The sequence below is a fragment of the Sinocyclocheilus grahami genome, unplaced genomic scaffold (assembly GCF_001515645.1).
Source record: "Sinocyclocheilus grahami isolate Dianchi unplaced genomic scaffold, SAMN03320097.WGS_v1.1 scaffold706.1, whole genome shotgun sequence".
Classification (NCBI taxonomy): Eukaryota; Metazoa; Chordata; class Actinopteri; order Cypriniformes; family Cyprinidae; genus Sinocyclocheilus; species Sinocyclocheilus grahami.
The window spans coordinates 806,766-824,819 of NW_015505885.1; the positions used below are offsets into that span (position 1 = coordinate 806,766).

The 18,054-nt window shown below is 36.5% G+C and overlaps 1 protein-coding gene across 1 annotated transcript; it reads left to right on the top strand.

Moving 5' to 3' along the window:
• Positions 1-4,170: 4,170 nt before the first annotated feature.
• On the top strand, positions 4,171-18,054 carry LOC107559930 (EMILIN-2). The gene is made up of 9 exons (XM_016243959.1): positions 4,171-4,175; positions 5,102-5,227; positions 6,527-6,717; positions 7,060-8,499; positions 14,428-14,595; positions 14,699-14,746; positions 16,704-16,739; positions 16,827-16,949; positions 17,672-18,054. The coding sequence occupies exons 1-9, from the start codon at positions 4,171-4,173 to the stop codon at positions 17,986-17,988; spliced, it is 2,454 nt and encodes an 817-aa protein (XP_016099445.1). The 3' UTR covers positions 17,989-18,054.

The following is an 18,054-nucleotide window of genomic DNA, read 5'->3' on the forward strand; positions in this document are numbered from 1 at the left end:
AGATCAAAGACAATTTTTTATATAACTCAAACTGGATTCGTCTGAAAGAAGAAAGTCATATACACCTAGGATGCCTCGGGGGTGAGTAAAATGCAGCCTAATTTGCATATTTGGGTGAACTAACTCGTTCTGGGTTTTGGCCTGCAAAAATACATCATCCCATTGTTTTGTCTGAAATCGTCCTCTATACCTTAATGCAGTGCACTATTCGAGGGAACCGACACCATAGTGGACATTATTGAGTGCTCTCTCACACACTCGGTGTCTGAAATCACTCGTCATTTACTATTTTAGTGGGAAATAATGTATGATGGTGTCCGACTTATTTTTCAGCATGACAGCCGTTCATTACCATAACAAACTGATGTCCTTTTTTGTTCTTGTTCTTGCAGTTTTTCCCAGTAATAAACTTAAAAAAAGTTTCACACAGTTTTGGCATACAGAGTGCCATATGGAATAATTTTACAATATACTGTATATATATTTTTGGTTCACAGGAAAGCTCAACTTTGGCATATTTTTGTACTACATATTATACTAGTTTCCTATGTGCTGTTATACCTTTTAATAAAATGTGGTAGACACCAAAAGTTAGCCTATATATTTATGCATAGTTTCCTATTACTTTATGACTTTATGACTGTGTTGTATCAGATGATCTTTTAAGATTAGTCTCCAGAATCTTCAAAGATCGAATCGGTCATGATTTGAAACCTGTCATAATGGGATTTAAAAATATTGCTCTAATCATGTGACCCTGGACCACAAAACCAGTCATAAGGGTCAAGTTCTCCAAATTGAGATGTATACGTCATCTGAAAGCTGAATAAATACGCTGTCCATTGATGTATGGTTTGTTAGGATTGAGACAATATTTTGGCTGAGATACAACTATTTGAAAATCTGGAATCTGAGGGTGCAAAAAAATCTAAATATTGAGAAAATCATCTTTAAAGTTGTCCAAATGAAGTTCTTAGCAATGCATATTAGTAATCAAAAGCTAAGTTTTGATATATATACGGTAGGAAATTTACAAAATATCTTCATGGAACATGATCTTTACTTAATATCCTAATGATTTTTGGCATAAAAGAAAAATCTATAATTTTGACCCATACAATGTATTTTTGGCTATTGCTACAAATATCCCCCAATGACTTACAAATCGCAATATCACAAATAAGATGCACTCGATAAGCTGGTGTTTCTAAAGGATATCTGTGGTTTCATCAGAAAATCTATTTCTATTGTAATAATGTCAAGTTTTTATTTTGTAATTTAAATGCTTCAAGAAAATTTCCATTTGGACCATTTAGGATTGGTGTCACACTTTAGTTTGGGGACCAAATATCACTATTAACTACGACTTTTGCCTCAAACTGCTTATTAATAGTTAGTAAGGTAGTTAAGTTTGGGTATGTTTTGGGGGGGGGGGGATCTAAAATATGATCATGCAGATTAAGCTTTATAAGTACTAACAAACAGCCAATATGCTACACTCTAAGAAATGCTGGGTTAAATACAACCCAGTGCTGGGTAAAATATGGACAAACCCAGCAATTGGGTTGTTTTGACCCAGCTGTTGGTTTAAATGTTGAACCCAACCTTCTAGGTAGTAACCCAACCACTGGGTCAAAACAACCCAATTGCTGGGTTTGTCCATATTTTACCCAGCACTGGGTTGTATTTAACCCAGCATTTTTAGAGTGCATTATAAGATCCTTTGGATTTTCTAACCAGGAATTCTTAAAAAAAAAAAAGCCTCTGCTCTAAAGAAATGGCATAACTGTAGTAGCACGTGCAGGTCTAAAGCTGAGTTTAATCAGTGTTCTTTGGTAACTATTTGGGAGAGCACTAATGAAGCCGGGAACCTGATCCCAGTAGGAGGGGCGGGAGCTCGTGCAAACTCTCGCCACTGTCCCATCTCACTGCCATCATCACCACCACTCTGTCAAGAACCTGAAAAAAGCACTCTCTGAGCTTTATATAAACGCTTGGATAAGGCGCACGCTGATTGGAAATGAAGTGCGTCCTCTTAGGTTGCGCTCACTTCTGTGCAGCGCTTCTGTGGTTTAGTCTCATCAGCTTGCCTTTGACTGATGGGACTCCTTCGAGGTATAGTCTGTTCCAGGGCAGTGCTTATTCCAGCTCTGTATCGAGACAACGAAGCAAGTAAGTAGGCTAACCTTTTATTATGGAGTTGGCATTAGAAAAAACGGGATATGATTGTGACTGGACAGAGCTCATCTTGTCTAGTGTTTCCTCATTGGTTGTAATACAGTACAGCAGTAGTTCACTATTAGCTAATTATTTTCCATGCCTCCCAGAGAGCTACTAAGTAACACCTTGCAGTGTCCTTGTTACATGTACTTACTACAGTGGGCTAATAACAGTCAATTATGCATAATTACATGCACTAACCCTATATAGTTAGTACATGCTGTTAATTAATATTACTCAGTACTTAAATGAATAATTACACTGTAACAAGGCTGTTGTAAAAATAAAGTGTAACCAAACCTCAATGCACTTAATGCGAAACTGATCAGTAACTAAAAAAAATGACTAGCCCTACATTAACTTTTTAATTTGTTAACAAATATCCTACACGGATTGTTTACAAAATCAGTATTAGTACATTTAAGTACTGGGTAATATTAATTAACTACTTACTATATGGTTAGGGTTAAGTTTAGGGTAACTTGCATGTACTTGTGCATAATTAATTGTTATTATAATAGTAAGTACATGTAGCATGTGTAACATGGACACCTTAAAATAAAGTGTTACCGAAGTTTTACTATCTATATGCAGTGTTGGGGAAAGTTACTTTTAAAAGTAATGCATTACAATATTGCATTACTCCCTAAAAAAAAGGGAGTTTTTTATGGAAAGTAATGCGTTACGTTACTTTTGAGTTACTTTTGCGTTACTTTTTAAATATAAGCAGGGCTTGATTGTTTTTAATATAAGAAGTTCTATTTATAGCAAATATAAAAGCCCTTTCACACCAAAACGTGTAATGAATAAAGCTCAGGCTGAAGCAAAAGTAAATTCACGGCTGTACAGTAGAACACAGGAGAAGAAACACTCTTCAGCAATAAAAAAACAATGAAGCAAATAAAATGGGATTAGATACATTTGTGTTATTTAACATATTTAATGATTGCAGGTTTGCGTCATATTCTGAGTTTGCATTTCACTGTTTTAATTCATTTTGATGAATACTAAATCAGTTTTTTGTGAGTGGGATGAATTAATGCACATTCACATTTAGTCTAGCACTACTGTAACATCATATTTAGCGCACACAATGCCTCTGTACTCCTGATTTCTCTCAACATGGGGACAGGAGAGCTGTCAGTCAATAAATGAGAAAACAAAGTAACTGGCATTACTTTTTTGAAAAAGTAACTCCGATATTTTCTTGTAAATTAAAAAAGCAATTTGTTACTTTACTAGTTACTTGAAAAAAGTAATCTGATTACGTAACTCGCGTTACTTGTAATGAGTTACCCCCAACACTGAATATATGTATAATTCTGAAGAAATGTTTTTCTAGACCTTTTATCCAGTATTGAACGTCACCCTTTTTTGTTGGCCTATTCATTTTTTTTTCATAACATTGTTAGGTTATTACTTAGAGAGAAGACAGATTAGGACATTTTCTCACTGAATCACTATAGAGTCATGGAGACTACAGGAATATTAGGAGTGCAAACCTCCCGGAAATATATGGTTTCTCAGTGTTTCTCTACACCATTATGGATGGTTAGAAGATTTCATTTACTCTTGTAAGAATCATGACCCACTAGTAATGGCACAAGTGTTAGTTACCACATCCTTCTAAAGGAATTGCTAGCCATTCGGAACCGTATTCTACACTATAAGAAAAGAAAACCGGGAAAAGCATTGCAATTTTCTTCCAGGACATTATCAGTTAAGCTTACAGACATTCCTTTAACCATAAAGCAACAATGCAATGTATAATTCAAAATACAGATAAAACACCAGTGAAAAATTCATGTTAATATTCATATTGACACAGTATACATTGGGGCCCAGTTTTACAAAGTTTTCTTAACGTGTAGAGCATAGTAACCAACTAATAATGACTCAAGTGCTACTAAATCTGTCAGAAATTACCTCCCAAAACCTCAAAAGCTCACAATGACGTCAGTCTGACTTCAGGGAGTTCGCATTCTCTTCACTTTACTACTGATCCAAACAATTACCGTAGTAATTCCTACTGAAGTGTATTGCCCAGCTAACGAAAAAAATACTCTTTTAAGAACAGTTTGCTAACGTGCAACTGAAGTTTAGAAAATGTTACTTCTGGACGTTCAAAACCTCCATTTTAAAAAAAAAAAGCATTTCTTCTTGGTTATACAAAAGTTGTTAACTTGTATCATTATGCAAACATTTTGGGAATGCTTTTAAATGTTCTCTGAACGTTCTGAAACATTTAGAAAATGTTACATTAATAATGTTTAAATAAAACAAATTTCTGCATTATTAAACATTAGTAAACACCAGATAACTTTGAGTAAAAGTTGCCAGAACGTTCTGAGAACATTTCATGTTAGCTGGGTCTTTTCTTGGGTGTACAGTAATAAGTCCGCATATGTTTTTCCATTACTTTAACAATTCAAATTAATTTAACCAATTTCAACTTGATTTTTTAAGTTATATGAGATTCAACTCTTTTTTTACATTTTTTTTAAAGTCAGTTTAATATAATTGAAATTGAAATTATGGTAACACTTTTGATTAGACAACACATGTTCACTATTAAGAGCTTTCCCTCAATAAACTGCTTATTAATAGTAAGTAAGGTAGTTGTTGTAGTAGTTACGTTTAGATATAGGTAGGGTCAAGGCATCTAAAATATGGTCATGCATAAATACGTGCTTTTTAAGTACTAATAAACAGCCAGTATACTAGTAATGTGCACGCTAATTAGCAGCTAGTTATTAGTGATTAGTGTTCCCTAATTTAAAGTGCTACTGCAAATTATTTGTACAGCAAATTTCATATGCTGCCTTAAAGTAGATTATATTTTTACAGTGTATTTTTTTCATTGTTCTTCACTCTTTTGCAGAAACTGGTGTGCTTTTGTGGTGCATAAGAACGTGACATGCGCTGTGCTGTCGGCGAACGAAGACGTCATGGAGCCACAGCTCCTGCCCTGTCCACCGAATCAGCCCGACTGCACACGGCGGCTCATGTAAGTGTCTCTGGAGAGCGCATGCAGTGGCCGGGGGTTGCATGGACATTTTTATTGGTGGAAGTGACCAGAGATCAGATTAGATGAGATCAGAACTGGATTGAAGTGGAATTGCTCCTTGAAGGATAAGCAGCGCTGTTAAATTGTACCCATTGACTGGCAGGTCAATGCTTTATCAGTCTCCAAATTATTTACGACTTCTGAAGGGCCAGGGGCCACACTGAACAGTCTGTTGTAGCCTGTGTAAATTGTCCAGAATCCATGAGAAATGCTGCAATTAGAAAGTCACACATGTTCGTGCGCATCGCCTGCTTTTAAAGCTGCACTCCAGATGTGTGTCACTGCTGGAGTAAACCCTAATAAATTATGTACGTTATTCTGCACTTTGTTGTTTATGTTTGCATGGATCGTTAAAACAGGAATGCCTCCTTTTGTGGACCGAGTGCAGATTAGTGGCATTTTTCAAATCTCGCGGGACTAATGTTGTCACTTTGCTTCTTCTGAAACACACAGCAAACTTCCGGGATATATGCGCTGTTTCGTGGTCTGTCACTATAATGTGGTAGTTAAAGCTTAAGTGCGTATTTTGTTTGTTTAAATATTGTCTCCTTTCCCAGTTTAATGTGCAGAGACAACTATAGAGAGACAAGACATATAGTTCTAATAATATTAACTTTTTATGAACTAAGGCAAGGTTGGTTCAGGTTAAAAGACATGTTGTCCTTTAAAATACATTTTAAAATGCATTTTTTTGTAAAATGTAAGAAAAAATAATGAAAATACTTTTTTTGTGTGCTTGTTTTTTAATTTACTTTTATTGATGTTTACACCATGTGCCATGAGTCATTAAATTTAAGCATTTCTTTTCAAAACGATATGAAACCAAAATGACACTTGTGAAAAAGAAGTGCACTTTAGCATTCTTTAAAAATATGGAGCCCCGCACATGACATGCAGAAAAAAAAAAATCTAATTGTGCGCACAATTTACTAAAATGTGGGAACGAATATCGTGCATGGGCTAAAATAAAATAAAAAGCAAAAGGTGCCCAGTTGGTATACTTTCAAAGTGTGTATCTGTGTATTGTTTTATTAATTTTTTTGGCTAATATTCCCCTCAACCCTTTGAACAGTGGGAGATTTGTGTCAGTTTTCACAAGGAATCTGAGTCCAAAACAGCGTATTGTATCACATTCTGCATAGTTTTAGTTCATAGTTCAAATTGAATCGTGTCCCATCTAAAAACTGGTTTATAGTTTATATCAGCTTTTCACATCACAATCCATAACTGTCTTTCTAGGCATCATTCTCACATGAGGCCCATGTACAAAATAGGCTACAAACAAGTGACTGAACTGGAATGGAGGTGCTGTCCAGGATATCAAGGTCATGACTGTACCGAGCTGAAAAACACCCCACAGAAAATCAGTGTTGTTGAGGAACCACGTCAAGATGTTCTTTCAACCATCAACCAACAACAGAGCATCCTGGGTAAGAGTTTTTAATTTCTTTGGATTTGGAAGGAGTGAAATAAGCAATATTTGATCTAGATTAGTACACTCTAAAAAGAAATTCTAAATAACTAAATAATAAATGAACATGTGCTATGCTAGATGTTATAGCTGAAATAGCGCCACCACTCCATTGTTGAAATTAGTTAGAATTGATTTTTTTTTTAGTAATAAACTTAAACATTTGTCTTTATGCTACAAGTTATGTTCCTCTAACTCAATGTTGTTCATTAGTTGAACATCATTTCATTAGAAGTTGTCATAAAATGAAATTGGCTTTTTGTTGAGCCAAAACAAGTACAAGTGATTTTGGTTGTTCTAGGACCAGAAGTGTTCTCCGAGACACATCCATGGTCTCAACCCGGGCAGAAAGGACATCATAGCCGTCAACTGGGAGATTATGGAGATCGTCAACACGAGAGTCAACGAGTTCAGGCATTAGAAGAAGAAGTGGAGCGTCTTTCTCAGACTGTACTCGGCCTGCAAGCCACGACAACAGCCAATGCAAACCTACGGCTAGATTTACAGGAAGATGTTACCAAATTCGTTCTAAACATGTTGGGGAATTTGCAACAGCCGCAGGATGTCAAAGCGGGTGGAATCGAGAGCTTTACGCTCCCATATGACCTCCGTTCATCACCAGACACTGATGAACTCCAGAACCACATTACCCAGCTTTCCGACACCATTGGTACCAACACTAATAGCATCCAAGATCTGCAGATGAGGATCCAGAACATTGATGGACAGATGCATCGATTAACAGAAGCAAGCAATACTAGACCGCTTCAACCTTCCTCGACAGCTGCAACCAATGAGTGTCCATGTCAGGCATACATTGATGAGAAGCTTTCAGCCCTACGTGACGAGCTTCTTCAAGGAATGGACATCAAAATAGCGGACATGAAGAATGCATGCGACTACAAAGTGCTGTCTGTTCAAGAACAGTGTGAGGAACAAGAAACCTCTTACTTGAGCTTGGCCGAGCTCCTTGACTCCAAAGAGACTGAACTCCGCAAAGAGATCCAAGACTTGCGTCTCCAGCTTCCCATTGGAAAAACCCAAGAGTTGGACAATGCTGAGGTCCAGAAGCTCAAGGACACCCAACAGATACTCCAAGACGCCATTAGGGAGCAGAATGCCACCATTGCACAGATAAATGCACAAGGGCACTTTCTGGAGGCAAGGGTTAGTCTTGCGGAAAAGAGTGCAGAGGTACATTACCTCTATCTTGAGGAGAAACTGAGAAGGGAAAGACTTAAGGAAGAGGAAGACCAAAGAATAGCTTTCGAAGAGAAGTTCAGTGGTGTTCAATGTGACAACAGCACTTCTCAGCTACTCTTAGGTCATGATCAGCGCCTGGAAGTCTTGGAGAAACACACGCAGCACCTGCAGAACGAGGTGGGCTCTCTTAAGAGAGATCTCAATCAGTCCATAAGTTTTGAAACGCTCCTGCAACGGGTGGAGAATCTAGAGGTGGATTCTGGGCGAAGTCAAGAGCAAGTGAGGACAATGAATGGCTTGCTTGATGGGCTTGATGGACGCGTGACTAGCATTGACGGCGTTTGTGGTCGGTTTGAGCCAATGTCTGACAGTCTCAAACGGATTAAAGATGGACTGAACAAACACGTCAATGGCTTGTGGACTTGCGTCCGTCAGCTGAACAGTACAGTACTCGCACATACAAGAGACATTAACAAGTTTAAAGCAAATTCACACCTCTCAAAAGACGGCCAGGATGGGATCACTGATGCACCTACAGGTAAGCAATGCTCCTCTTGGGCACAACAAAATTGTGGTTTTGCAGACAGCTTTATTCAAAGTAATACAGCAGTATTTGCGAGGTCAGTGGATTTTCAGAAGCCTATTTCTTGAAAAACTGATGGGTGTTCATTTAAAATGACACAAAGACTTCACTAGAGATTGTCCTTTTCCACCATAGGCAAGTTATCCCTAAACCCACAGGGCTGAAGGGAACACCTAGATTTCAATCAAATTTACTGAAAGAGGCTGCAGGTGAAAGAAAGTTTTTATGAACGTTCTTAATAAATCCAAAAAAGGCCAATACAAAGAGCCACAAAAAAGCACATTATTGCACATTATAGGATGGCCGACTAATGAAAGATAAAAATCCATAAACCGTCTAGGTTCTAGAATTATCAGAAATCTCATTAGTGTCTGTCCAGTTTGACAATAAAATATTGTGGAGTACTTGCGACGTCTTCATCAGATCTTTATGACTGGCCTGAAGCAGACTTCTTACACCAGCACATCCTGACTTTGTATGTGCTCATATCAGCAATTTTGTGTATGTGTTCATGCAAAGCATCAAAACGATCAAATTTACCAGTGAGGTTACAACTTCTCATCCCTGGAATTTGGCAGAACTGATTTACTAGTATTTTTCAAAATGCCTTTTTGATACATGATCTCCAAACTGCAATTTTCAAAGAAACGTTTGTATACATTGAAGTCCCAATAGTCTCCCTAGTAATTTCTTGTCCCTACTATCCAATAAAGAGGGCGGAAAAGTCTAAAAATCTGATCTAATTCAGTCTCAAAAAGGAGGTTTTTAAAAAAGGGGCTCAAAACTGACCGAGGAAAATCAGGGATAAATCTGCCTAAAACTCCTGCAGTGTGAGCCCGGCCATAGCTTGAAGAACATTTTAAATTTCCAAATAACTTTTACGTGCACTCTAAAGAACCTTTTGCGCAAAGTTCCATGAATGTCGAAGGATCTTAAAGATCGTTGTCAATGAAGAACCTGTTTTTAAAAGTTTAAGCAACTGGTATGTTTTTGTCAGTCCTGCTAGTCAAAACGATATATTTTGTCATATTTTGGGTTTTTGGAAACTTCTTCTGTATGAGCTCCACACTGCAAATGTAGGCTACGGTGTGCATGAGGTTGTGTTTTTAGAGGGATTTCCTTTGTGTTGTAAGCAGGTATCTCCCAGGGGAAGTAGTATCTCCCCTTTACGTATTACTTGTACACACATGTTACAACTGGACAGGCTTCAGAGTTGTGCAACATTTGAACTTTTATGGGATTTTAGTGTGCGTGTGTGCGTGCGGGCATCTGCTTCTCATTTGGTGATTTTGTGTTCGTAATTTACAAGATGTTCTGGACACACTAGTCAGCTTGGCGTTTCACCTAGCAGCATTCAGAATAATGCAGTTGATACTGTTGCAACACACTCAGGGACAAAATGTAAGTAAAATGGCGTAAGGATACAGCCACAAAGTGATTTGTAATCACAGCTTTGTTTGCAGTAAGTCCAAAGGATATACTCAAGGACTATTGAATTTTGTGTGCATGTGGTTGCAATTATTTTACAGTAAGTGCACTTACTTGTAAGTACTGGGTAATATAAGGCAACTACTTGGTTGAGATGGTTTTAGGGGTAGGTTCAGGATTAGTACCCAGTAATTACCTAGTTATTGTACTTGCGTTAATAAGTATATACAGTAGAATGTACATGCAGAACAGAACTGTTAAAATAAAGTGCTACCAAGAAAGCCAGTGCATCATGAGCATGAATATAAGAAAACGGTAACGTTTTAGAGTAAGGTCCAATTAGTTAATGTTACTTTCACATTTGTTACAGTATTTGATAATATTTGTTAACATTAGTTAATAAAAAACTTTGTTAGTTCATGTCAGCTCAGGATCATTAAATATGAACGGATACAACTTTTGATTTAGTGTATTAGTACATTTTGAAATAATCATTAAGTAAGATAAATAAATGCTTTAGAATTTTTTTTCTATTAACTATAACTAATGTTAACAAATGGAAACATATTTTAAAGTGTTACTGAAAACGTAAAGTACACTGTTGACAAATATCAAAATATGACATTTTTGTAGTGGATCAAATTGATTTAGTTCATGCATAAAAAAACCAACACATGTTGAACGATGTTCACTAACACAGTTTTTCGACTGCATTGATGTTTATTCTCTTTTGCATGCTGTGTGAAGTATTTTACTCGTTTCCCAAATCATTCTGATTTCAGCAAGTAAAGAACAAATTTCTTCCCACGTGCGTTATGTATTATGCACGTTATCGTCTTTGACGGACAGCATGCTGAAGCCACCCAGGCCATCATTTTCTCCTTCTTGGAAAGTGATGACGTAGTCTAATCATCCGGTACACTGTAAAAAATGACAGTGAATTTAACGGTAAAAGACTGTAAAAATGCTACAGTAAAAACCTGTTAAATGATTAACGGTAAATTCCTGGCCCATTCGGGGTGACTTGTGAGCATGACAAGCAGACATTATCGCATAATCGGCCTAAAATAGTGATGTAGAGGCACCGCCTGTGTTTCACAGTTACACCCTCACATTCACATCACGCTATGAATAAGACCTTGTGCATCATTGTATTAATTGTATGTGCACACTTGTCCCTGTAATTTAAATGGCTTCATAAACATACTAAACAATGTTTTATTAAAAATGCTAAAATTTTCTGAGAAGGTAATGTTTAAGGGGCGGTTTAGGGAACAGAAAATATCCTTAGCTCAGCTTAAAAACCATCACGCTTATGGAAAGTTCTCATAATAATAGGAGTGCCAACATATGTGTGTGTGTTTTATTGGATGAGATCATGTGAGTAACGGGTGTGACGTGAAGCTGCTTCATCTCTCTTTCTTTGTTGGGAAGCAACTACATTTTTTACTCAGTAGCATGAGAACATTGTAAAAAAAAAAAAAAAACTGTGAAATTTACAGTTAAAAAAACCTGTACAATTTACAGTAAAAAAAAAAAAAAAAGGAAGCTGTGGTTGCCATAACTTTACCATAAAAAAATATTATAGCAACATTTTAAGTTTGACAGATTATACTTAAATTTACGGTAAAACAAAAAAAATGTAAAAACTGAAATAATGTACATCAGCTGTGAAATATCATAAAATGACAGCAGAAATACAATTTCAGTTGCAGTGTACCATGACAATTGAATTCATAGTAATTCAGAATATCAGTGCAGCAACTCCATACATGTATTGTGATTATAATATTAATTATTGTACACCGTTAGCTCTCGGCTGATTTAGCTCAGGGCTTCTCATGACCTAGTGGCCAAAAGTTGACACTATTAGTTGATACTTTTTTTTTTCATTTATTGCCATTTCCCAGCACATTGACTATGAACAACGGAAAATTATCCTGAAAAAATAAGAAAAGTTTTACAGCAGAAAAATATAAAACCCCTTTCCATTGTGCCCTTTAGGGCTTTTCTATGTTGAACATCTGTATACATAATGCACACAAGCAGTAGCTGAAGAGCATGTGTACTAATCGCTGTTCATTGAGCATAAAGCATTTCGTGAGAAATGTACAAGTATTCCTACAAGCACCTGGGCTCAGGGGCAGTTAAACCAAAGTACCTTTAGGCCAGATCAGTTTACTTGGCAGGCATCTTAAATACTTAGTAATTACTTCTGAGCAGCTGTTTTCAGTGTAAGTAACATACATATAAGGCATACAGCTCCTATATACTTGAATGGGGAAAGAGATAAATCTCCAAAACTGTTTGTGAGGATTACATTTTAATTGCATACAGTATTTTGAAACGCCTATTAAATCTGACAACATCAGAGGTCTGTCTGTCTGTCTCTGGTAATATTGCTAAAATTTTCTGAGAAGGTAATGTTTAAGGGGCGGTTTAGGGAACAGAAAATATCCTTAGCTCAGCTTAAAAACCATCACGCTTATGGAAAGTTCTCATAATAATAGGAGTGCCAACATATGTGTGTGTGTTTTATTGGATGAGACCATGTGAGTAACGGGTGTGACATGTGAAGCTGCTTCATCTCTCTTTCTTTGTTGGGAAGCAACTACATTTTTTACTCAGTAGCATGAGAACATTGTAAAAAAAAAAAAAAAACTGTGAAATTTACAGTTAAAAAAACCTGTACAATTTACAGTAAAAAAAAAAAAAAAAGGAAGCTGTGGTTGCCATAACTTTACCATAAAAAAATATTATAGCAACATTTTAAGTTTGACAGATTATACTTAAATTTACGGTAAAACAAAAAAAATGTAAAAACTGAAATAATGTACATCAGCTGTGAAATATCATAAAATGACAGCAGAAATACAATTTCAGTTGCAGTGTACCATGACAATTGAATTCATAGTAATTCAGAATATCAGTGCAGCAACTCCATACATGTATTGTGATTATAATATTAATTATTGTACACCGTTAGCTCTCGGCTGATTTAGCTCAGGGCTTCTCATGACCTAGTGGCCAAAAGTTGACACTATTAGTTGATACTTTTTTTTTCATTTATTGCCATTTCCCAGCACATTGACTATGAACAACGGAAAATTATCCTGAAAAAATAAGAAAAGTTTTACAGCAGAAAAATATAAAACCCCTTTCCATTGTGCCCTTTAGGGCTTTTCTATGTTGAACATCTGTATACATAATGCACACAAGCAGTAGCTGAAGAGCATGTGTACTAATCGCTGTTCATTGAGCATAAAGCATTTCGTGAGAAATGTACAAGTATTCCTACAAGCACCTGGGCTCAGGGGCAGTTAAACCAAAGTACCTTTAGGCCAGATCAGTTTACTTGGCAGGCATCTTAAATACTTAGTAATTACTTCTGAGCAGCTGTTTTCAGTGTAAGTAACATACATATAAGGCATACAGCTCCTATATACTTGAATGGGGAAAGAGATAAATCTCCAAAACTGTTTGTGAGGATTACATTTTAATTGCATACAGTATTTTGAAACGCCTATTAAATCTGACAACATCAGAGGTCTGTCTGTCTGTCTCTGGTAATATTCAGACTTGGAAAATGACCGCTCTTTGTCCACACCACCATACAAACCATAAACACTCTTATTATTAAGATTACATAGAACTTTTTATGTTTATGAAGATGTAAAGCTTTTTTATATGAGTAGAAGCATTTTCTGATTTGGTTTTGTGGCTTTTTTGAGATTTGGTGCCAAATGAACCAAATGGTGGTCTGTTGTATGTGGCAGTGCCACGTCAGGTAGTTGTTATCCTGTCCTCCCATCAGCATTCTTCTACCTTTCTCCAGGTGTTCACAAGAAGGTTTTTTCCAAACCCCCAAAGTCCAGAATTTGACCAAATTTGGTGTGCATCTTCAAGGTTCAAGTTTTGTAACTTGTTTAATCATAATTTTTGTCAAACAATTCTGTATACTTAATACATCTACAAAAAGGCTATTTCAATTTCAAGTCAATCGTTCTTTTTTTTTAGTGCAGCTTACTGTAAATGCTTTTGCACAATTGTTGAAAACAGTGTATCTCACTTTAAATAATTCTCATGCACAGCCAGAGAAAACAAGATGACTGCATAGTTACTCTGATGCAGCATTTCATTTGCACAGAACAAAATCCACAGAGCCACAGATAGACATGTTTAAGTGTGACTTTTATGCAAAATATTTTTTTACACACTGCACCAACAGTGTTGCTACAAATTGAGATGCATCAATAATTTTTTTGGAATTGGATCATGACTCTCTGAATTAAAATGAAATAGAATGAGAATTCTAAAGATTTTCCAGCTCTACATAATGCTAAGATTTCTTTAGAACCAGATGGAATAAACCTTTTGTATATAGCAAAGTCACACCTGTTAACTGTCAGGCAGTCTTCTCTCAGTGTCAGCCATCACTCTTCTGCTTCTCTCCAGGTGTTCCTGACGGTACAGCGGCTGTAAAAGTTTCCATGGAGGTAGGTCAACCACTCCCATCGCTGGCGTCTGGGGAAGCAGCAACTCGAGTAACCAAAGTCTCGTCTCACACCCCTCAGGGGATCAATGGGAGCATGCTGTCCATTACAGGCTATGCAGGAGCTCCAGGTAAGTGTATTCAGATACACGTGTGCGCATTTTCTAATAAAAACGGGTGTTTTCACAGGAAATCAGGGTTACCTCACAGATTTTGTTGTGTCGTTCTTGACAGGTTACCCAGGAATTCCTGCTGCCGCTCTCAGTCCAGATTCCGTTTCTGGTATTCAACACTTTATTGTTGCTGAACAGTGTTGGGGAATTACTAAAGAAACTAAATAGCCACAATTATGAGGGTTCAAGCTTTTTTTGATGTAGCTGATACAGGATGCAAACTAAATTTTGTGGAAATCAGACATACAAACTAGGAGTTTGAAAGTAGTTTTTTAAAAGCAATTGCAAAAAATTGATACAGAAGCTTATTATAATGCCATTTTGTATCTGATTCTTACATAATTTGGTACACTGCCTAATGATGACAACCTGCTACTATTTGCCAAATTCCATAGCGATCAGCCATTCACAATTTAACCAGGGTAAAAAAAACAAATTTCTCTGTATTTGTAGGTATGGCCTGCAATCAACAATAAAAGCTGGATGATATAATTGATCTTGCTAGAATACATATTGTAAACCTATATTTAGAAGACATTTATAAACTAATATATCTTGACATCAATTTTGAAGAACACGAGTAGCTACAGGAAACATTCGCATACAAACAAAATGCATGCAAATACTCACAAAATTCTTGCACATAAACACAAAACGCTCACACAAAAAGGAGCTTTTACCTTTCACATACACATATAGCACTCGTGCATTCACTTCTTTTACCTCTCTCTCTCTCTCTCACACACACACACACACACACACACACACACACACACACACACACATACATATAACAATCGCACACATAAGAATCGCACATTCACTGTACAGATGTACTGGTTACGGTACTTTCTTGCTATTTAAATATGTGTTCCCATTCCCTTTTAAGATCCTTATTGCTTTTGCACCAGATAATTCATCTGTCATAGAAATGAAATTATACAATGATAACTATGACATATTTAAAGTATGTTGTACTATTAAATCTTACATGTCATCATGCATTTTCACACTGCCTTCACTGGACCAATCAGCTGTGAGCTCAAGGCTGGAATAACTTTGCAGATCGGGACTGCCCTCCATTGTGGTGCATTTTGGTGCATTGGATGCTTCATGCAGAGACAAAATTGATAATTGATTGATGTATATAGAGATGCATTTAATATGCATACTGATGAAATGAAATATTATATTTACTGAATTATGATAAAGGAAGAATTTATAAGTTAAATAATAGAGGACCCAGGATTGAGCCTTGAGGGGCACCACAAGATATCGCATGACTTCAGAACGTATGAGAATCCTGAACAACATAGTATTCCCTGTTGCTTAAGTAGGATCTAAATCAGTCTAAGACTGGGCCTGATAGACCAACCCAGTTCTGCAGTCACTTAAGTAGAATTCATGATCGAATCTGTCAAAAAACAGCACGGATATCTAAAAGAAGTAGGATAAACAGATGACCCAAATAATTGTCCATAATAACTTTAAAAACATGTCTCTCAGGTTCTTTTTAATTTTACAATGGCAACACTATTTCTCCATGGGTCCTAGGGGGGCAACAGAGTTAAAAGCCCTGGACAGGAGAGATTAATGGACTCCACCAGAGTGTCCAAGAAGGAGATGTAAGAGGAGGAAGGGATGATATGAGCTCCATGAAAGTCACTGCAGTATCAGCAGTAAGATACAAGTGACAGTCATCTTATCACTCAAAAGTGTTGAGTTATGTTGGTATATACATACTGATGCTACCCAGGGTTGTACTGATAACAGTAGTGTTCAGAAATCAACAAAAAGAAAGCTTTTTTCTTGCTACTTTTTTGTTAACAACTTGCAGTGTAGCTCATTAGTAGTGAAGCTAGTTACTTTTCAATAGCTTTTCAGTAGTTTGAATTTCAGTAGCTTGGCTATAGTTTAAGTAAAATTGTAAAACTGTAGATTGCCAGACTACCAGCTATGCATCATTTGAAGCTGCTTCCCCAACACTGGCAGGACATTACAAATATGTATTAAAAATGACCGTTTTATACAAGATACTTACATATGTCTCTTTCCCATATCTACAGCACAGATTCCACTGAAGACAGTTCAAATGGCCACAGGTACAACTAAATACAACCTCCTGTACATTTTACAGAGCTGTGTTGTCAGTGAGTGACAGTAAAGTGAGTGTGTCTGTATTTATGCAGGAGTAATGACCTATGTGTCATTTTCGGCTGGTCTGACGCTCGTGCCATTCCCTGGAGAAATCGGTATCATCCGATTCAACAATGTTCTGTTAAATGATGGAAGACACTATGATCTACAAACAGGTACATGCATTTATGACAAGAAAAATCATAAATTATAATTTATCTATAGTGTTTGCAAAAGCTACACTCGTAAAAAAAAATATATATATATATAAAGTTATATAAATAAAATGTAAATAAAAGTGGTCTTTTAAATAAATAAAAGGCCACTTAAGTGTACTTAGAGACACTTATGACTATGTTTCATAACACACTTTTAAAAAGTGCACTTTGTAGTAATATGACATTAAAAGTTTTACTGGAAAGTACATTTTAAATCATTATCTTTTAATAATTTGTCATACTTTAAAGAAGTACATTTATTTTAATTTGTTGACAAACATATAAGAGCACATTGTGCAATTTTACATTTAAGTCTAATATATTTTAAATGTACTAAATTGCAACTTCATCATTACAGATGTGTAATTACAAAAAATATTTAAGTACATGACTTAAGTTTCAATAGAAATTACATTGAAGTATATTTTAGTTTAGCACAAATGCTTGCCAGTACATTCAGCAGTACTTTAACCATATTTCAAAGACATCAGAATTACATTTAAAGATGTACTTAAGTCTTTAAGCGTCTCCTAAAAAATCAGCTAACTGTATTTAATATAAATGTAAACTATGAAACGGTTTAATTTAATTGCATTTAGAACAGAATATCATACACCTTTTCCATTTTGGCCAGTGAATTTTCTACCTTTGTTGTATTAATCTGAATCTTTATTTTCTAGGTGTGTTCACTGTGCCCATGGACGGACGGTACCTGCTGAGTGCTGTATTAACAGCTCAAGCAGGAGAAAGAGTCGAGGCCTTTCTCTCAGTAGCCAATCGCAACATCCAGAAGCTTTCCACTGCTGGAATGGGTGGCAGAGACACTCAGGACTGCGTCTGTGGAGGGAGCGTCTCTGTAAGTCTCGCTCTTCATCTGAAGCGGGGTCAGAGGACGGGACTGGTGCTCACATCAGGGAAACTGGCTATTTCAGCATCCAGTGAAATCCTGTCCTCATTCAGCGGAGTTCTGCTTTACCCAACAGTAGGCAAGCGATAACCTACAGCCAACGGCAAACATTACACGGATGGTTCACCATAAAATGACAATTCTGTCAGCATTTAC